The 23054-nt window shown below is 38.9% G+C and overlaps 1 protein-coding gene across 1 annotated transcript in view; it reads left to right on the forward strand.

Annotated features, from left to right (window-relative positions):
* Nucleotides 1–23054, forward strand: part of LOC126191010 (HEAT repeat-containing protein 1) — a 283709-nt gene that overhangs the window by 92447 nt on the left and 168208 nt on the right. The window contains exons 6-8 of the mRNA XM_049931695.1: nucleotides 5587–5968; nucleotides 6073–6329; nucleotides 20028–20345. Of these exons, the coding sequence (XP_049787652.1) occupies nucleotides 5587–5968; nucleotides 6073–6329; nucleotides 20028–20345 (957 nt within the window). The remainder of the gene's footprint in view (nucleotides 1–5586; nucleotides 5969–6072; nucleotides 6330–20027; nucleotides 20346–23054) is intronic.

Genomic DNA, 23054 nt, shown 5'->3' on the forward strand with positions numbered 1-23054 from the left:
ACCCAACCCCATCGCATGAGTCTGTCCTCACCTGTAGTGACTGAATGAGGACTGTGCAGGCTATAGCCCACTGTTATTCTTAGCATTCTTTTGTAACACAAGTACAAGATCTCTTCCTAGACTTTTGCAACATTGGGAAAATGGTGGTATTCCTTGGGTTCCCCTGTAATATTGGTATCCCGAGGAATGAACTTGTGGATTGGTTCACCACAGAGGATATTGGGAAGGATGCTTTGGAAATAAAGATAACAGGCTGCAATAGTTGGGCAACATTGTACCACTGACTCTTACATGGAGAATCCCCCAAGTGTGGGACAGACTTTTTGAAACCATCTTCCATATGGAGCTGAGTGTAAGATGATCCTGAAGACAAGACAACCCCCTCTTCCTTTTTTTTTTTTTTTTTTTTTTTAAATAGGATCCTTGGGAATATTTTATTTTTAACATAATGTGACTTACGAGAGTTACAAACTGTTTTACTGATATAAAATAACTGCCTAAAAAAAGTTATCTTATACCTATTTTAAACTTTGTTTATTGATTGTCTACATTTTGATAATAAGAGGAGATAAAAAATAAACAAAAAGAACTGCCTTACCTAATTTTTATTTTCACTTTCTTTATTGCTTACCATCCTTGTGATATCAGTAACTGTAATTGCCCACATCATTACCATCATCACCACCATTGTTGTCATAATTATTATCACTGGTATCACTATCTTCATTTGTAAACCTACTGGCATTTCTTTCTTCCTGACACTCCTCCCATTGTATGTCATCTTCTGAGCCATGCATAGCCTTATTGGATATGCAGTGCTTTTTGAATCATTTCACAGTAGATTCACTTGAGATTCTGCCCCAGGCAGTAAGGGTCCATCACTGGTCCATCACTGGCCCATCCTGGATACTGGGAGTTTCTTTAACTCACCACCCCCCATCCCTCCCCCTCCCCTTGCGGTGAAGGCGTGGTATCGTTGAAGAAGTCAGTCAAGGTAAAGCTGTCACATGTGAACCTTAGATGATTACTTGAAGATATGAGGTCATGCTACTAGAAATTATTATGAGGATGAATCAGAAAGAAGTTACACCATCTTGCTGCAAGAGCATACTGTGTGTCGTGACCATGGCCAGTGTGTAGCGTGTGACAATAAAGGCTGAAATGTCTGGTAGGATGGGTGGTGTGATATCCTGTCGTGTTGTGTATGCGGTGTGGGCTAGGCTCAGTGGAGTGTCAACTGGATGTTCATTCAAAATTGGAGGTGTGAGCATCAATCAGATTTCTGTGGGCTAAGTGGCTCAATTACATAGACATTCATTATGAAATAAAGCGCTGTAAGCAATTTGATACTGGACGCACACATCTCATTGGTGAATACTGCAAAGGCAGGCCATTACCGTTGCAAATGTTGACTGTGTGGATGTGATCTTTAGAGAGGATTGGTGCACAACACTGCAGGAAAGTGCCAGCATGCTGAACATTTCGTATGGCAATGTGTTCTCCATTGTTCGCCAGCACATTGGATATTATAAACTGGTTGGGTCCCACAGGTGCTCACAATATTTTCAAGGGACAATGTTTCCAATCATCACTGGCATTTTTTAACAGTATTCTGTGAAGGGCAGTGAGATTCTGTGGCAAATCACCAGAGGGCACGAAACGTGGGTCCACCACTTCTTTGCCGAAAGAGAGAGGGCATCAGTGGAATGGGTACAAACCACATTACCATGATGAAAGAAGACCAAGGTCTAACCTTCAGCAGGAAAAGTGATGGCAGCAGTGTTCTTTGATGTGAAAGATGCGGTAGACCTGTAATTTATGCCCCAAGGCATGACAATCAACTCTGTTTCATGTTGTCAAACATTAAACTGGTTGTGTAAGGCACTTAAAGAAACACGCCAGGGAAAATTGAGTGCCAGTGTGTTTTCCTTGCATGATAACACAACACTACACATGGCCTGCCAAATGTCCAAACTTCAGAACTGTTGCAGATATTCAAGTGGGAGGTATGGCAACATCCACCATACATTTATCATGTGTTGTATTCAGCAAGATGAATGAGGACCTTAGTGGATGCCGATTCCGAAATGATGAGGAGGTGAAAGCAGCTGTACCAGGTGGTTAGGTAATGCTGGAGACCTACAGGCAGTTGTTCTTTCAGGATCATTTTCCTGTGAAGAATTGCATATGATAGAAGCTTACTTCCGTCTGCTAGTGCACCCAGTATTACTGCTATTCTTGTCTTCTCACTGCCAGAACTCCTTATAGAAACACTTTCAATGCCCTTTACATCACTAGTAACATTTGATGGCACATTGAAATAAACAGACACCTGATCAGCATTGCCCTTGTGGCTTAGCAAATAGTCATGCCGTTTCCTAAGATTGATTATATTATGCTAATATGCAAGTAATTTTTCATGATATACCATGGGAAGTCGCTGAGCTATAGCATAGATCTGTGTTGTAATATAAGCACTGGCCTCTTTATCATTCTCATGCATCAGCCAGTACTTGCTTTGAATTCTGCGACACATGCATCTTAAAAATTCTTCTTTCCTCTAGTATCTTCATTCAGATAATTTCTCAAGTAATAAAGCATCATTCATTGTGTTTCTCATGCATTACTGAACAACCTGCTGCTCCAAATAGTGAAAACTTCCCTGCTGTAGTTCACAGAAAGTTTTTTGTTCTTTATTTTTCATCTGATGCCACCTATGAACATTTACTTCTGTGACAGCAAATTTCCTTCCTGCTGCACAGTTGTTTGGGTTATAGTGCGCTTCCTGGTCAGCAGTTTTACACTGTTGATAACGGCATGATGACTCATGGTAATCAAGACAACCAATCGTGAGTAGCCAATGAGAATGCTGTTTTTATTTCTTTCACTTTGTGAATGAAGTTAGCTGATTTTTTTTTCTTTCTCTCATAGGTATTTAAGTTTTGATACAGGTAACTTTATAGATTGTGAATATTAAAAAATTACAGCTAAATGATTCTGAGAATGAACATTATAAATATCAGTGTGGCTCATTTGTAAGTGCACTTTAGCACACTTCTAGTATTGTCGCATTTCCTGGATGAAGAGAAATATTCAATAAGCTATGTCGACTTTGACTAGTGATGCAATGTTAGTGGCTGCTGTGATGTCATATTCTGGTTCATGTATTTACAGTTTTGCTTGCAAATTTCAGGTCACAGTGAGTTTTTAGATTTTCTGCATGGGAAACTACAGTGCCATGGCTTGCAATAATATTTCGTTAATGGAGAACCTGCGACTTATGTACCAGATATTTTGCATTTCAAAACAAGCATTTCAGTAGTGGCAAATATTTATATTGTAGCTTGCTGTTAAACCACAAATTCTTGTTGCTATATTGACAAAATAACACAGATGGAAATTTGAGTGAAAGAAGGGATTCTAAATAAAACAGAATTCAAGCAAAATGAGGAATAGAAACAGTGAATGCACTAACACTGATGAAAATACAAAATGATGAAAGGAAGACATTAAATAGAAGTTAGTACATGAAAATAATTAAAATCACATGGACAAAGATTCCGGAATACATAAAAATAATTCAGATCACAGGGACAAAGATCAAGATGAAAACACTTGATGGAAGGAGAGCAAATAACAAAGTTAATACAATGATGAAAATGTTGTGACAAAGGATATAAACTGAAAAAATACATTTAAACCAACCAATTGAATAAAAATAATGATCAAGATCATTTCAATAAAGATTTAAAAATGAAAAATATTAAAGCACTTGGTGGGATTCAGACCCACGATCTTCTGCATGCGAGGAATGCACTTTAACCACTATGCAGTGTTGCTATTCTGCATAATACTCTTATTTTTAAGTCTCTAGATTCTAGAGGATCCTGTGAAATTCTTTTTTATTGATTACTCACAATTGAGGACCTACACACCACTCTTAATGCTGATGCCTTTCCTTTTAAGTTCTTCAAAAGTTAATTTTGTTGTATGTGCTGAATCTGTCTTTCCAACAACCATTCCTTTTCCATTTTTCCTGATGCCATTGCCCTTTAGCTTCCCTGAACTTTCTGTTGTTTTCATTTCTAACTGGTTTATATTGCTGGACTCATTTTTTAGGATTCCATTCCTCAGTCAGTAAAAACAGGATACTTATAGGATCACTATGTCTGTCTGTGTATGTCTATCTATCTATCTGTCTGGTAAGACCCCTCTTTCTCAGAATGGTAGGAGGTATCAAGTTGCTACTCACACTTGTCTGGTTTTTTTATACACTGTGTTGTTTTCATCTGCATTATAAATATCTGCCTAGTACATTTCTCTCTTATGTATTCAGTTGACTCTTGCCATGGATTCTCTAACCTTTCTGCAGCAGATGTGGTTCAGTAAAATAATAATAATAATAATAATAATAATAATAATAATAATAATAATAATTACCCGAAAGTTCCTAAATGCAATATAACATATACCATACAGTTACAAGGAAGTCACGCTTGACCGAGGTCCGCGTCACGTTCCATTTTTAACCAGACTTAAATCTGAGGAAAAAAAGTCAATAATAATAATCCTTGAACCAAACCACACTGGCATCTTCTTAGAAATTGCTCAGTTGTGTAGGACTCATACCAGATGGGATTAACAGATGATACTGAATGTGTACAAAGGAGGGTGGCATGAAAATGTAAGAGATTTGTTTCACTTATGGGTGAATGGTATGGAAATGTTGAAAAACCTGAATTGGCAGACTCTTGAAAATACACACACACCATCCCCCGAAACCCTGCTTATAAAATTTCAAGAATCAGAGAATCTGGAGATATTCTTCACTCAGGGGTTCCAGTCAGTACTTACACACTGAATGGCAACTATTATCTTCATTACTTCAGTGATTATCAGTTTCTAATTTTATAGTACCATTCAGATTTTGATTGTGTGAGCTTAAGTTGAGTTTGAGTCTTCCTCAGAATTTTTGCAGATAGTATTGATGTTTGCAGTGGTTAGATGGATGATGGTAACTGTGCCCATGTTGCATATCACATCTTGTCTTGCTTAAAATGCTGTGTGTTTTCTGTCAGTACATGCTGTATCTTTGGTTTCAGATTGATAATAAATTTCAGTCTTATTTTTTCAAGCACTTTATTGGCTGTCAATTCTGTTACTAATTATTTTTCTGATTGGTGTTACAAGATGAGTTGCATATATTGATGGTAGACTATATTTTTGAAAAAATAAATAAATAAATAAATAAATAAATTACTTCAATCATAACCAGTTATTTCTCATGAGCGTTTTGGTAACTGGGCTGTAATGTGTTATCAAGTGCTCTCTATGAAATTTATGTAAATCAGTGATTTTACTTACGACATATTTGATAGTTGTTAAACCATGTCTGTGTATCTGTTGCTAATTGTTGATGCTTATTTGGTGCCAATACTGATGATGTTGCTATTATTTGGAATGCCTAATGAATAACTCCTTAGTACAACTTCCCATGTACAATTTCTTTTAGGAAATTCTGATTGTGGTATTTATATTTACATGTCTATTATTTCTTTATGAGTAAATTATTTCATATTGTTATAGGCCATTGATGAGCAACTCCTAGTTGACAGTCTATCAGAGCGGATGAAAGATGATAGCCCAAGAGTCGTGAAAAAAGTGTTCAGTAGCTTTGACTCATCCGTTCTCACATTGCTACTGGGTCCTGATTATTTACTGAAGAATCTCATACAGCTTGCAAAGAAATGTTGGATACTGAGGGGAGAATGGACTGAAATTGCTGCAAGTGTTCTAAACATTATTTGCAGTGAACAAGTTAACAATTTTTTTGAAAAAGATGGTCACATTCTGGTTACTGTTTTTCCATACCTCTTTCCTGGAGGGAAAGCAGAAGCCCAGATTGCTAGGGACATTTTAACATCATTTTTTGCTGGAACTAACATGTTATTGACATATATCAGGAGAGGTATGTACATGTGTGATCACTGAACTTGTACTGCTTGTTTGTATTTAATCCCATTCTAATTGGGACTTATTACTGTGATTAAATGAATATTTCTATTGTTTTAGGTATGCCTGACCCTGATAAATGTGACACCACACAAATCTGTGTTAAAACATTTAGAGGCCTCATTACCTGCCATAGCATACCTGGAATGAGTGAATATTTGCAGGAGGCAGCACAGCTTGTAGAACCTGAGAATTCCGACACTGTTGAAAAGTTTCTTGCTCTCCTGTTTAAATCCTCAGCAATAACCAAGAAAGTTACTGCAAAAGAGAGTAAAAAGATTCTTGATGAGGCTGTAGCGTATGTTGAAGGCTCAAAGGTAAAGGCATTTACATTTTTTTAAAGGTGACTGTTGGTCAGAAAAATACCACATACATTAGACAGCATATTGATTGTTCCAGTAAACAGTTGGTGTTAACCTGAAAATCTCTCTTATGGAATTATAATATCTCTTCACTGATCAGTGAGTATTTCAGTATGGCATGTGGTGTGTTTGTATCACTTTAGAATATCTTATCTCTTCACTGATCAGTGAGTATTTCAGTATGGCATGTGGTGTGTTTGTATCACTTTAGAATATCTTCACGAAAAATGAAGGCAAGGTGCAGAATTAAAGTTTAATATCCTATTGATGACACATCATTACAGATGGAGTACGAACTCGAATTGGGGATGGACAAGGAAGAAAATTGGCCGTGCCCTTTTCAAAGGAAACATTTCAGCACTTGCCCTAAAAAAAAATTGGCAGCCCTTCAATTTGCAGTGTCTCATATATGTTCAGTTGGGAGGGAGCGTGAGAGGTTTTCATGTTGCGGGTGTCTGTCCACCAAACCAGCTTTGTCTGGTCAGGCATTTTTAGGAATCAAATGGAAACCAGGTACATATCAAACCACCTTGCAAAATCTCGTAGATGGCAGCTGTCAAGTAGCACTAGGTATGCATTGGGCAGGACATGCCCCTAAAATGATCCTGCCACAGATGAGAGAATGACGTGTCTGTATCAGCACAGCTGACACTATTAGTTGCGCAGTGATGTATTCCAGGCATGTTTACAAACAGCTGACTGGGAAACGACGCTCCTAGATCAAGTTGAAAATTGTGTATAAACAAGTCGCTACCTCACTGTTCCTGGGTCCATTTATGCTGGGGAAGACTCGCTGTTTGCTAAGCAAACACAGTGTTTTTGCATAAGGGGAAAGCATCTAACGGGTTGCCCAGCCTCCTGAAGCTCATGGAACACAGTTTAGTGGGGAAGTGTGACTCATGGGCTGCATCAAGGTCTCTGTTTTTGATTTTTCATTTCACACATCTAGTTCTATAGGACCAAATTGAGTAGCAAATCTCCATGGTCACGGAATGTGACATGAAATTATATCAGGAAAGTATGAATAGATAAAATAAAATGTTTATGAATCCCGTTTATATAAACGCAGTCAGTAATGTAATACTGGAATTAGCTTAATTTTTCAAGGAACGCCTTAACAGAATATGAGTGACCCATGATTTGAAAGTGCTTGGGTTACTGCTAAGATTTTTGATATAGACACACACACACACACACACACACACACACACACACACACTGAGATGCTAATGTCAGAATAGTCAGACTAATGAACAGAGATCAACAAGAGGTTTGCAAACTTCTACCACTTATTGCCAGAACTGCCTGTTTCAAAACCAAAAATACCTTTCGAGAATGGGAAGAGTTAGCCCAAAATATAATAATATACACCATAAGCAAATAAAAATTAGTGAAGTAGACTACTTTCTGTGTCATACTACCACTTACTTCAGATGCTATTCCAATATTAAAAATTGACAGCATTAAGTCTTTGTGCAGGATGCTGAACATGGGCTTTCCACGACAATTTATTGTCTGTCCAAACACCTAGGAGTTTGAACTGTTCAGTCACATTAATCAAATGCCCTTTTTGTGTCATTAGAACATTAGGTTTTGTTGAATTGTGTTTTAGAAACTGTAAAAACTGAGTCTTACCATGATTTAGCATTAGTTTATTTTCTACAAGCCATGAACTTATGTCTGGAACTTTACTATTTGAAACAATGCAAATATTGTGCGCATTGTCCTTTACTACTGAGCCAGTATCATCAGCAAACAGAAATATGTTATAATCACGTGTTAATAGTAGAAGGCACATTGTTTATATACGTAAGGAACAGGAATGGCCCCAACAGCTTTAGCAATCGCTGATGGCCTAGAAATAGATCTAAAATTGTCTTCAATATCCCTTTCTCCCTTTTTATAAGATGATTTTGCTACTGAGTGCTTTAATCTTTCAGGAAACTGACTAAAGGAAAAATTACAAATATGGCTAAATACAGGGCTAACATGTGCAGCTCAGTACTTTAGTATTTTGTTAAATACTACATCATATCTGTGAGAGTACTTAATCTTGTCATGTAATTATCAACACTAGCCAGCACAGGTGCTCTGTGATCAGTTGTTTTCAGGCACTTCAGAAAAGATAGTGATTTTGGTTCTGGATTGTAGCACAGTTAACATTTACATCTACCTCAGTACTCTGCAAGTCACCTGACAGTGTTTGCTGAAGGGTACTTCTGGCATCAAAAATTGATCCTCCCTTCCATGTTCATCCCACAAATGTTGCCTTGGAGGAATCATTGTCAGTAAGTTTCTGTATTAGCTCTAATTCCTTGAATTTTCTTTGTTGTGGTCGTTTTGCGGGAAGAAGTGATTTGTTGTCCAACTCTTCCCGGAAAGTACTCTCTCAAAATTATGATAGTAAACTTCTTCATGGTGCATAACACCTTTCTTATAGTGTCTGCGACTAGAGTTCATTAAGCATCTATGAAACACTCGTACGCTTACTAAACAATCCCGTAATCAAGCACATTGCTCTTTGTTGGATCTTCTCTGTCTCTTCTATCAGATGTACCTGGTAAGGGTCCCACATTGATGAACGGTACTCAAGAATCGATCAAACAAGCACCTTCTAAGCCCCTTCCCTTGTGAATGAGTTACATTTCCTTAAGATTCTTCTCATTAATCTCAGTCTGCCACCTGTTTTTCCTAATGTTTGTTTTATATGGTCATTCCACATAAGGTCACTATGGGTACTTACATCTAGATGTTTTACGGTAGATATTGTTTCCAGCAGTTTGTCATTGATAGTGTAGTCGTACAGTAGGAGATTTCTTTTCCTATGTATGTGCAACAGTTACATTTATTTATGTTCAGGGTGAACTGCCAGAGCCTGCACCATTCATCAATCCTGTATGGTCACTCAGTGACTGACTAGTCCATTCCAAATTGCTTACTGGTTCTGTGTAACACAAGAACCTCTTAAGGTTTTTAGTCACATTGGTTGACAAAATTTTACTTTCAAAGTCATTGAATCCTTCTCTCATTGCCCTCCTTATGCTCATTCTACAAATTGATGCTGTTTTCTAGTGTTGCTACTGTCTTGTAGACAATCACATCATCTACGAACAGGTTTAAAGAGCTTCCAACTCTTTCTATTAGATCATTTATATATATTGTAAACAGTAATGGTCCTATTGCATGTACACCAGAAATTATGTTTACATCTGTCAATTTTGTTACATCCATCTGGTCTGATACTCGGTAAGCACATACTTTTTTCACTAAACAGCAGCGTGGGACAGTGTCATATGTCTTCTTCCTGAAGCCAAAGAACATGGCATCAACCTGAGTGCCATTGTCTGTAGCCCTGTGGATCTCACGTAGGAACAGAGCAAGCTGAGTTCTGCAAGATCTCTGTTTGTAAAACTGCAATATCTCTTGTTTGTTAAATTGATGTTGATTTTTGTTGAGCAGAGTTTTGTTCTCCAAGAAGTTGTGGTTCTTGAGCATATAAAACCTATTCTACAATGGATTAACATGAACAATGTAGGCCTATAATTATGTGTATATTCCTGTGAGCCTTCTTGAAAACTAGAACCTGTGCTTCTTTCCAGTCACTAGGCACCCATTGATGCTCCTGTGAACTACAATAAACTGCTCTAGAAGGGGAGCAAGTTCTTTCGCATAATCCTTGTAGAATAGTATAGGTATCTCATCTGGTCCTGTTGCCTTTCCTCCACTGGTTGCTTTTCTATTCTGCGATCGTTTATCTCAGTATCTGCCGTTTCGATGTTCGTTTGATGATTGGAAGGAGGGATCGTATTATGATCTTCTGTGATGAAAAAATTTTGGAATACCAAATTCAGTATTTTCGCCTTCTATTATCTTCTGTTTGGTGCCTGTGTGGTCACTGAGTGAATAGATCATTCCAAATTGCTTACTGATTCTGTGTAACACCAGAACCTCTTTAAGGTTTTTAGTCACATCGATTGACAAAATTTTACTTCAGAAGTCATTGAATGCTTCTCTCATTGCTCTCCTTAAGGTCACTTTCATTTCATTCAGCTTTTATTTGTCAGCTAGGATTTGGCCTCTCTTGAATCTGTGATGCTCTCTTTATTTACTTAGCAATTTTCTGAGAACGGTAGGTCTTTCGTATCCCTTACGATCTTGCGTGGAGCACATTTGTCTCAGGCGTATTGAATGTTGTTCCTCCCCCCCCCCCCCACCCTCCCCCCACCCCCCTACTTCACATCTTTGTCCTCAGCACTGAATATTTGATGTTGATTGCAATTTGTATCGTCACTCTTGCTAAGCAAATATATTTTCTTACCTTTCTCAACATTCCTTGTAATACTTGTAGTCATAGTTGCTATCACAGCCAGATGACCACTGATACCTTCCTGTATGTTAAGTGCGAAAGCAGGGTGACGGGGAGGGGGGGGGGGGGAAGAAGGGGGGGAAAACCCACCACTTGAAATAGTTTTTATTACGGAATTTGAATATGTATATGTTGAAGAATTATTCCCCAAAATATTATGTGTGAACTCCAAAAAGTAACGGTTCCACGAGCATTTGAAGCCAAGCATGCACGGCGTGCCTTGGCGTTTGGGGATTGGTTCCTGTGCTCACACTCCGTATTTATACCAATTCGAGTAGACCAGATTTTCTGGGCCGTTGTTTGGGCTGTTTTACACAAAATGTGAATGAAAGTTTCAATAGTCTCTTTTGAGATGCGCTCCAAAAGAAACATCCAGCTGAAGCAAAATTGTCAAAATTGCTTCAAATTTGGCCGTATGTCTATTCAGTGCGATAATGTGTGTGGCAAATGCCCTTAAAATTGAAATAAGAATGAAACGCTCTGAGTCTGTGAAGATAGAGATGCTAGCAGCAATGCGCTCAGCAACGAAAAGGACTTTGAGGACGAAAATGAGGGCTTATCAGGTCAAAGTAGCAGAAAGCGGCCATCCACTAGTTATTATGGACCAGGCATCGAAGATATTTGTAAGTTTCAAGCTTTGTCCCTTTTTTATATGTGAATAAGTACTTGTCAAATGGTAAAAAAGTTTTTCTCAAAATCATGTTTTTTGGCTTGGTTGTCGTCACCCACACTACAATTTTCATCCAATTTTAATGAATTTTGGTCTCTCTTGAAGCAAATTCTCTTCAGTTCATTATACCTGGTATCTTTTGTGTTGATATTTTGTTTTTGCCAAGAAAGAGGGGCCCAAAAAAGACCTTTTTCAAAAATATGTACAATATTGCCTCCTTTTCTTTACCTCCCTCTCTCTCTCTCTCTCTCTCTTATCAAACGCCTATGGTGAATAAAATTACATCTGTAAGGATCAGGGTGATATGTTAATTTCGTTTTCCAGATAACCACAAGAGGAGTTACACAGACAACCATCAATCTACCTCCTTTCTGAGCTGCCTCGTGAAAATCCCAATTACACAGTCAAGATTTTTCAATAAAAATATACCAATGAAAACTTCATTGTATGCTTTATTCATTCAGCGTACCCTATTTGTCTACTGCTTTCCAGTATGCAGAAAAAAAATCTGAATTTGAACAATATTTTCATCTTTTACCTTTGTGAATTGATGCAGTGAGCAACATTCAAACCATGGGTGGCCTCATGCTAACTGTAGCCAGTCTCGTATCTGTCAATGATGCAGCCATGTGTGTAATATCATCCAAATCTGCTATACTATCCTTATTCTGTATAACTCAAATACCATTTTGAGGCACTCTAAAGTGCACAGTCAGTATCACCTTACCAAAGAGTCTTCTCACACAGACTGTTTCAGGGACACTAAGGTTTGGTGTTGTATGTTCCCATGTTGTCCTGCCACAATCTAGTCTGCCCAGTGCTGCCAAGGCACAGTGTTTTTATGAACAAACTTGAAGATCTTAAATTAGCATGCGAAGCTTGCAAACATTGAAATTGATTGTATTTTTATTAGCTTATGGAGTTGTAATTAAGTTTTCGTTTATTTGCTGGTACATGCCTGCAGCCCTGGTAATCACTGAAAGCCACATGCCACAATGCTATAGCATGCTGCTAGTGGAGCCAAAACAGACTGGCAAAGCTCTTCTCCATTTCATCAGTGCTGTAGCATGTGGTTTTCAGTTATTACCAGGACTGCTGGTGTGTATCTGCAAACATACAAAAAAATTATTAACAGAGCTCACCATAGAGATGACACATTGATTTGCTGACAGGCATGATTGAACAGTTGTTGCATATTGGCTATTGGCAAAAGCCTACTTCAGAAAAGAAAAATGTGCACACACATTCACACAAGTTAGAACACCACTATTCATGGCCACTCTGGCCAGACTGCAACAGAAATGCGTCGAACAGGAGTGACAATCCATAGTGGGGCGAGGAAGCGGGTGAGTAGCAGTTTATTGGTGTATGGGTGGGGGAAGAGGAATCAGCGCTGCCTGGCTGAACATGCAGGGACTAGGATGTGGCAGGACAGGGCTCCCAGGTGCAGTGTCAGGAGGCTGTGGTGACGAATTGGGGAGTGGAAAGGAGGGGTGCAGAGAAGGGGAAAAGACTGATGGTTGTACCAGCAGGGCACAGCACACAATGAGGGGAGGCAAATTGTGAGAAGATGACAGGACAGAGGGGTTGGAAACAGTTGGGTGGAGGGTGTGGGGACAGTAGGTTACCGTCAATTGAGGCCGGAATGATTTTGGGAGTGGAGAATGTGTTGTAAAGGATAACTTCCATCTGTGCAGTTCAGAAAAGCTGGTGGTGAAGGGGAGGATGCGGATTTCCAGGTTGTGAAGCAGGCATTAAAATCAAGCATGTTTATGTGCAGCTGCATGTTTTGCCATAGGTTGGTCCACTTTGCTCTTAGCTGCAGTTTGGCAGTGGCCATTTGTCCTGGTGGACATTGGTTGGTACTCATAGCAGTATAAGAAACTGGGCAATGATTGCAGCAGAACAGATATATAATGTGGCTGCTCTCACATCTGGCCTGACCTCTGATGGTTTAGGATAAGACTGTGATAGGACTGGAATAGGAAGTGCTGGGTGGGTGGATTGTGCTGGCCTTGCACCTAGGTCTTCCAAAGGGATGTCATCCATGTGATGAGCTGTGGGGGTAGGAATGATCTGGGGTGGTATGTTCCTATTACAGGGCATGGTGATATATGATTAAAGTCACAACAAAGGATGTGGTTCAGTTGTTCCAGTCCGGATATGACATGGGGTGGTGAAGCAGGTGCTCCTTTGTAGTTGGTTCTTGGTGGCAGGGGGGGCGGGGGGGGAGGAGGATTTGGGCGGAGTGAGAGGATATGGCACAGGAAATCTGTGTGCAGACGAGATCTGGGGGATAATGTTTGTCTGTGAAGGCTTTTGTGAGAATTTCAGCTTACTGGGCAAGGGAGCTCCTGTCACTGAGGATACACCTCCCAAGGTGGCAAGGTTGGGATTTTGTGGTGTGAAAGGAATGGCAGTTGTTGAAATGAAGGTACTGTTGCTGATTGGTGGGTTCAGTATCGATAGAGGTGAGGATGTAGCCAACAGAGATGAGATCAATATCCCGGAAGGTGGCATGCTGTGTTGAGGAGGACCGAGTGAGTGAATGGAAGAGATGCTGAGGTTGTGATGGAATGAGGATAGTGTTTCCTTGTCCTGAGTCCAGATAATGAAGATATCATCAATGAACCTGAACAAGACCAGGGCTTTGGGGTTTTGGGAGGCTAAGAAGGTTTTCTCTAGATGACCCCAATGTAATTTTCCATTGTTTAATAACAAAACTGGAATTTTTCAAAGCAACAGTGAACACATTGTGACTAACCCACTTATTAAATTTTGTCAACTGGGCTGCGTGGCAGAGTGGTAATACACTAGACTTGCATTCGGTAAGAGTACAGCTTAAATCCTCATCCAACCTTGCAGATTTAGGTTTTCCGTGGTTTTTCCTAAACCAATTAAAGTGTAAATTCTGGGATGGTTTCTCTGAAAATGACATTGGCAGTTTCCTTCCCCAACTTTCCCCAGTTTGAGTTTGTGCACTGTCTTTAATGAACTCATTGCTGATCTCACTTTCATTCTTCCTTAAGCTATTCTGGCAGAGTTTGTTGGCTGAACTTATAAATTAATGTGGCAAGGAGTTACTAGACATAATTAGATGAAATTTGGTGAACCTAGTTCAGCTAAAAAGTGAAGAACTTCTGTGAGAGTTTAAAATTTTGCTAACAGCTATGCATTCACTGATAGATAACTTCTTTATAGACCAAGATAAGTTTAACCAGATAAATGCTCAGCCTGTTGAGAATGGTCTTTCTGATCATGGTGCACAGCTAGTTACAATATATGACATAGCTCCATTCAGCAATACTAAACAGTCCTCCAAAGTAGTACGTTCAGTCAACGATTTAACAATTGCAAATTTCAGGGAAAGCCTACAGCAGTTAGACTGGGATGAGGTGTACCGTGAACCTGATACCAATTTAAAATATAATTTATTTCATGACATTTTTGTAAATGCATTTGAAAACTGCTTCCCCATGAAAATAGTTAAATATACTCGTAAGAAACCTTGTAACAAACCATGGCTTACTAAGGGTATAAAAATATCTTGTAATCGGAAAAGGGAAATGTATCTGACAGCAAGAAAGAGTAGTGACCCAGAAACTATTAAACATTATAAAAACTACTGTGTTATATTAAGAAAAGTTATTAAAAAATCCAGAAGTATGTGTATCATGTCTGAAATCAGCAACTCTGATAATAAAATTAAAACAATTTGGAATATTATTAAAAGAGAAACAGGTCAACCAAGAGCACAGGAAGACAGTATTACCATCAAATTGAATGAAAACTTTACGAACAAACAGTGAGAAGTTGAAAATATTTTTAATAATCATTTTCTAAATGTTGTGGATATAGTAGGATCCAGGTGTTCATTAGAAGATGCTAGGCTGTTAATGGAAGAGGCCATACGTATGCAATTTGATACAATTGAAATCTCACCCACTTCTCCCTCTGAAATTAGGAAAATAATAAACTTGCTTAAAAGCAAAAACTCATATGGAATTGACGGCATTTCCAACAAAATACTAAAAGCTTGTTCTCAACAGATAAGTAAGATTCTCAGCCACCTGTGTAATAGCTCTCTAGAACAGGGTATTTTCCCTGATAGACTGAAATATGCTATTGTTATACCTTTGCATAAAAAGGGGGATAGATCTGATGTCAACAATTACCGTCCAATCTCCCTTCTAACAGCTTTATCCAAAATTTTTGAGAAAGTAATGTATTCAAGAGTAGCTTCACATATCTGTAACAATGAAGTACTAACAAAATGTCAGTTTGGTTTCCAGAAAGGTTTTTCAACAGGAAATGCCATATATGCTTTCACCAATCAAATTTTGAATGATCTGAATAACCGAACACCATCCATTGGGATTTTTTGTGATCTCTCAAAGGCTTTTGATTGTGTAAATCATGAAATTCTGCTAGACAAGCTCAAGTACTGTGGCATGAGTGGGACAGTGCACAAATGGTTTAATTCGTACCTAACTGGAAGAGTGCAGAAAGTTGAAATAAGTATTTCTCATAATATGCAAAGATCAGCACATTCCTCAAACTGGGGAACTATCAAGAATGGGGTTCCACAAGGGTCAGTCTTGGGTCCTTTGTTGTTCTTAATATACACTCCTGGAAATGGAAAAAAGAACACATTGACACCGGTGTGTCAGACCCACCATACTTGCTCCGGACACTGCGAGAGGGCTGTACAAGCAATGATCACACACACGGCACAGCGGACACACCAGGAACTGCGGTGTTGGCCATCGAATGGCGCTAGCTGCGCAGCATTTGTGCACCGCCACCGTCAGTGTCAGCCAGTTTGCCGTGGCATACGGAGCTCCATCGCAGTCTTTAACACTGGTAGCATGCTGCGACAGCATGGACGTGAACCGTATGTGCAGTTGACGGACTTTGAGCGAGGGTGTATAGTGGGCATGCGGGAGGCCGGGTGGACGTACCACCGAATTGCTCTACACGTGGGGCGTGAGGTCTCCACAGTACATCGATGTTGTCGCCAGTGGTCGGCGGAAGGTGCACGTGCCCGTCGACCTGGGACCGGACCGCAGCGACGCACGGATGCACGCCAAGACCGTAGGATCCTACGCAGTGCCGTAGGGGACCGCACCGCCAATTCCCAGCAAATTAGGGACACTGTTGCTCCTGGGGTATCGGCGAGGACCATTCGCAACCGTCTCCATGAAGCTGGGCTACGGTCCCGCACACCGTTATGCCGTCTTCCGCTCACGCCCCAACATCGTGCAGCCCGCCTCCAGTGGTGTCGCGACAGGCGTGAATGGAGGGACGAATGGAGACGTGTCGTCTTCAGCGATGAGAGTCGCTTCTGCCTTGGTGCCAATGATGGTCGTATGCGTGTTTGGCGCCGTGCAGGTGAGCGCCACAATCAGGACTGCATACGACCGAGGCACACAGGGCCAACACCCGGCATCATGGTGTGGGGAGCGATCTCCTACACTGGCCGTACACCACTGGTGATCGTCGAGGGGACACTGAATAGTGCACGGTACATCCAAACCGTCATCGAACCCATCGTTCTACCATTCCTAGACCGGCAAGGGAACTTGCTGTTCCAACAGGACAATGCACGTCCGCATGTATCCCGTGCCACCCAACGTGCTCTAGAAGGTGTAAGTCAACTACCCTGGCCAGCAAGATCTCCGGATCTGTCCCCCATTGAGCATGTTTGGGACTGGATGAAGCGTCGACTCACGCGGTCTGCACGTCCAGCACGAACACTGGTCCAACTGAGGCGCCAGGTGGAAATGGCATGGCAAGCCGTTCCACAGGACTACATCCAGCATCTCTACAATCGTTTCCATGGGAGAATAGCAGCCTGCATTGCTGCGAAAGGTGGATATTCACTGTACTAGTGCCGACATTGTGCATGCTCTGTTGCCTGTGTCTATGTGCCTGTGGTTCTGTCAGTGTGATCATGTGATGTATCTGACCCCAGGAATGTGTCAATAAAGTTTCCCCTTCCTGGGACGATGAATTCACGGTGTTCTTATTTCAATTTCCAGGAGTGTATATTAATGACTTGCCATTCTATATTCATGAAGAGGCAAAGTTAGTTCTCTTTGCTGATGATACAAGTATAGTAATCACACCTGACAAACAAGACTTAACTGATGAAATTGTCAATACTGTCTTTCAGAAAATTACTAAGTGGTTCCTTGTAAACGGACTCTCACTGAATTTTGATAAGACACAGTACATACAGTTCCGTACAGTGAATGGTATGACGCCATTAATAAATATAGACCTTAATCAGAAGCATATAGCTAAGGTAGAATATTCCAAATTTTTAGATGTGTCCATTGATGATCTGCTGAAACGTTTGAGTTCAGCTACTTATGCAATAAGGGTCATTGCAAATTTTGGTGATAAACATCTTAGTAAATTAGCTTACTATGCCTATTTTCACTCATTGCTTTCATATGGCATCATATTTTGGGGTAATTCATCACCGAGGAATAAAGTATTTATTGCACAAAAGCGTGTAATCAGAATAATAGCTGGAGTCCACCCAAGATCATCCTGCAGACATTTATTTAAGGATCTAGGGATATTCACAGTAGCTTCTCAGTATATATACTCTCTTATGAAATTTGTTATTAACAACCAAACCCAATTCAAAAGTAATAGCAGTGTGCATAACTACAATACTAGGAGAAAGGATGATCTTCACTATTCAAGATTAAATCTAACTTTGGCACAGAAAGGGGTGAATTATACTGGCACTAAAGTCTTTGGTCACTTACCAAATAGTATCAAAAGTCTGACAGATAACCAACAAGTATTTAAGAAGAAATTAAAAGAATTTCTGAATGACAACTCCTTCTACTCCATAGAGGAATTTTTAGATATAAATAAAAAAAAAAAATATTAATATAAAAATAAAAATAAAAAAACACAAAAATGAAAAAGTTGTTATATTAACTTAAGTATGTTGTTAAATTAACTTAATTATGTCTTGTATTGGAAAATTTGACTCGTTCCACATCATTACGAAATATTGTAGTCATGATCCATGGAACTAGTATTAATCTAATCTAATCTAATCTTTCTCGCTTTGGATAGCACATTTGGTCTAACGACCCAGTACTGTAGTTGCAGGACCTTTCCAGAAAGTAGTGTAATGCTTTTGCCTGCAGCAATAATGGGCGGCACTAAAATGACCATATTGTTGTCTGAGAGTTTGTCGATTCATTCGGCATTCAGCCATACCAGTGTGAGGTTCATGTCATTTCCCATTATTTTATAATAAGATTTTTAAATCTGTGGCACAATTGATAATCCCATGAAGTATGCTCAGTAGTAAGATACGGTCAGTAACGTCAAAATACCATAAGACGAATGACATTTATCGGCAACTGTGTTAAGTGTATGAACACAACATCATAACTGAAGATGGAGTGTGCCATTGGTGCATTAGGTTTAAAAGTGGCCAGGCTAATGTTCATGATGAAGAGCAAGGTGTGTGGCCGAGCATTGTGACTGATGAACTGGTTGCAAAAGGTGATGAGAAGATTCAAGAAAACTGCTGATTCACAATGTAAAACTCTTGTTTAGTCTTCCACAAATTTCATGAAAGTTGTTGCATCAGATTGTTGCACCGAAGCTGAGCTATTGCAAATTTTGTGCAAGATGGATACCAAAATTCTTGGAAAAAAAAAAAAAAAAAAAAAAAAAAAAAAAAAAAAAAAAAAACCCACAAGAACTAACATACGGCTGTGTCATTGACATTTCTGGATTCTTATGAAAAAGATGGTAGCTCTTTACTTGTTCGAATTGTAACTGGAGACGAGACTTGGGTCAAACATTGAACTGTGAGACTAAATTGTAATCTATGGAGTACGGTCTCACAAATTCCTCCCAAAAAAACAAGAAAATGCTTCCAGACATTGTATGCAAGAAAGATTGTGGTGACCATTTTTTTGGGGGACAGGAAATGTGTGCTTCTTGTCATTTCTTTGAGTGTGATCTGACAGTAAACTCTGTGAGGTATTGTCAGACCTTGGAGAACTTGAGATCAACAATTCAGAATAAGTGTAGAGGAAAGTTGAGCTCAGAAATTTTGTTCTTGAGCAACAATGCTCGAATATGTAAAACAAATAGCACTCAAGAAGTACTCAATGCTTTCAAGTGGGAGGTGTTTCCTCATCCGCCATGCAGTCTTGGTCTTGCACCCGGTAAGTACCATCTGTTTCCAGTGATAAAGACAGTGCTTTGACAACAATGTGGAACTTTGGGAGTGCTTGACTTAACTGGTTGAAATCTCAAGTGGCAGAAGTTTGGTGCTTGACTTAACTGGTTGAAATCTCAGGTGGCAGAATTTTGTTGCAATGGAATTGCGAAGTTTGTTCACTGCTGTGATAAGTGGTGACTATGTTGAAAAATAGTATTTAAATGTCACTTTCAATTGAATAAAACATCATTTTGTTCCTATACTTTTTTTAAATACCAATACTCATTCATGAGTTTTTAATTTTAAATCCATCGGTAATTCAGTTTTCTTCTTCTTTAATGTCTGATGTAACTTGTGTTGCTTTCGTTGTTCAAGAGACAAATAATTATAATTCTCTCTGTTCATCAGGTAACACTAGCTGGAGATGGCAAAGAATTGGGCATCAACAATATTCACAAATGCTTTAAAGTTGCAAGGATGCAGAAACTTCCATTGGAAGCTTTTCTTCACTGTGTGTCAATATTGATAAAATACACCACAGTCCCACCAAAACTTAGAACAAGTATATGGTGGGATCTGAAAGGCGTTAGAGATGAAGAGGAAACTGTCACAGCAGCCAAATTTTTGATAAGAATGTTTGAAGTCCTAGTTGCGGGTTGCAGTTTACAACCCCAGGAAGAGCGTACAAAGTGTGCATATATAATACAACTGAGAGAATTCTTTCAGGTAGTACTCAGATATAAATTTGAACTTGAATTGAATTTGATAAAAAAAAAAGCTATAAGTATTATGAATTTAGAGTTTAAGGCTCTCTACCCTTACACCCATCCTTTCCCCTCATCTCTTCATGGCAAGGAATTGCTGTTAATCACAATAATGATCCTCATTTTTTCCTGCATTGTAACTTGTTTTGATGTTTGTTATTGTTGTTTTGTGTTTCCTCTTAAGGACTTTGCTATTCTTTCATTTCCTCTGCATCCTCATTGTATTTTTAAATCATTTTTGTGCCTTTTTCCCCATTGTATTTTTCTTTACTTTTTCTTGTTGTCATTCTTGCTTTACCGAACATCTGTCTCATCTCATCCATATTTAGGTTTTCCATGATTTCCCTAAACCATTTAAGGTGAATTCCATGAGGGGCCATGCTTCTTTTGAAAGAGACATAATTGTTAGCTTCTTCGTGCATGTCTCGATACCTTCTTCAAGTGTTGTCCAAACCAAGTTTGTGCTTTGTCACTAATGATCTCTCATCAGCATATTAGTAAACACAATTTTCTTCCTTTCCCTTCCATCACCTCCCATTCCTCCTTACTGTTATTATGTCCTTGCAGTTAATTGTTGTGCAGTGTACTTGTCAGTTACTCCTTTTATTACTAATTTAATGACTGTCTACTCTACTAAAATTTTGTTTTGCATTAGAGTCTTGTTTGTTGGATTTTGTAGTTAAATAGCTGTGTTCATCTGAAAATAGTACTTCCTTTTCTTTTCTCTGTTTCTACAGAAGCCTTTAGTGACTCAGATTCCTCTGCATTAAGATTTTCCACTTTTCTGCAGCAGGAATGTTCTGTAATTCTGTATGTTTCAATGTACAGTTGTGTGTTTCAGCTTCAGGTTCTTCAACAGATCTCCCAATCCTTTCCTGTGCTGTTTAAGACTCAGTAACAATTCTTATCTTGTTTGAAAATTCATATTTGACTGTTGTTTTCTCAATTTATTAAGTGAACAATTTTGCATTTTATTATTTGCATCTGATTGTGTACTTAAAAAGCAGATGCTTTATGAGGGTGGTTTGCTAAGTCTGATAAAAAAGCAAAATAAAATATTTGTTTCATAAACAACTCGCATTACTTCATGACATAGTTCCCATTGAGGGATATGTAATTGGTCCAGTGATCCTCCAGCTTTGTCATGCCATCAGAAAAATTGATTCTGTCAAATTCTGCAAAATACTCGTTGCCTGCAAATATTTCCTCATTTTATGAAAATTTCTTCCCAGCAAGCCAAAGTTCCAAGTTATAGAACAGTCACTTGGAGCTAAGTCTGGTGAAAGGGTTATTGAGGAAGCAATTATAACTCAGTTCATGCACTTTGGCTATTGTTATCACTGATTTGTGGGATGGTGCATTATACTGGTGGTACAGCACTTTTTTGCATGCCAACCTTGATCTTTTTTCAGCCAAATGAAGTTTCAGATGATAAAACAGTGAGTGTAATACGGGGCTGTTATGGTTCTGCCTTTTTCCAAGTAATCTATGAGGATTGTTCTTTGGGGGGGGGGGGGGGGGGGGGACCACATTGAGCATCACCTTACCACCTGACAAAATGGTTTTTGCCTTCTGCAGTGTACTTTCATCAGCCCTTTTCCATTGTTTTGTCTGCCATGTTGACTCTGGTGTGTAACAGTGGATCCAGGTTTCATCAACAGTCACAAATAAGTGCAAGAAGTCTTGCAGATTGCGATTAAACCTCACTAGACATTGTGTAAAAATGTTGTGCCTTACGTGCTTTCGGTCAACTGTGAACAATTGTGCACCCACCTTCCACACAGCTTCTTCATAGCCAGTTCTCTATGCAGGATATTATACACCCACTCAGTTGAGATGCCTGCAGTCTTGGCAATCTTACAAATTTTTATTCATTGGTCTTGCATTAACATATCATGAATTTTGTCAGTGGTTTCCTTTGAGGTGATCTCTGTTTCATGGTCAGAGCACACTTTGTTTTTCGGTACTTGTCTGACCAAATTTAAAGTCATTAATCCAAAAGTAAATGGTCGTCAGTGATAAAACAGAGCTCACGTGAACTTGATCCAATTCTATTTTGGTTTGTGTGGCAGTCCAACTCTTCAAATGAAAATGTTAAGTAACAGCATAAAATGCTGTTTTCTCCATTTTCAGTTGCAGTCGATACATTGACCAATTCCGATGCTGTGGCTTACTAGCCATAAAGGCACAACAAAAATATTCCATTCTTTCATTAAGATTTGCCAGATTTATTAAACCACTCTTGTATAATTTTGTTTCACCACTGTTTTTATTTTTTTTTTTTTATTTTATTGAAAGTATTAGAATTTTCCAAAGGTACTGGTAATGTGCAAAGTGTACTGAGTACAACAGGACATACTATCTATTAAAATCTCCTTTTTCGTGATCTGATAAGCATTTACCAGTTTGCTGTGATACATTTTTTATGAATTGCTTGTAGATTATGTAATTTTGTTTTTAGTGGTGTTTTCCCATTTCAGAATGAGATGAATGCCAGGTGGCTGTAGTTTATATTTATCATGTTCAAAACATAGAAGATTTATTTAAAATTTCAAAGATCTTGCACGGTTGGAAAAAAATGTGACAACTTACACCTTTTTATGCAAATGAATTTTTTTACTCAAGTGAATTTCTTTACTCAAATGAATTTGTAGTCATTTGTGTGAACAGT

The sequence above is a fragment of the Schistocerca cancellata genome, chromosome 6 (assembly GCF_023864275.1).
Source record: "Schistocerca cancellata isolate TAMUIC-IGC-003103 chromosome 6, iqSchCanc2.1, whole genome shotgun sequence".
Lineage (NCBI taxonomy): Eukaryota > Metazoa > Arthropoda > Insecta > Orthoptera > Acrididae > Schistocerca > Schistocerca cancellata.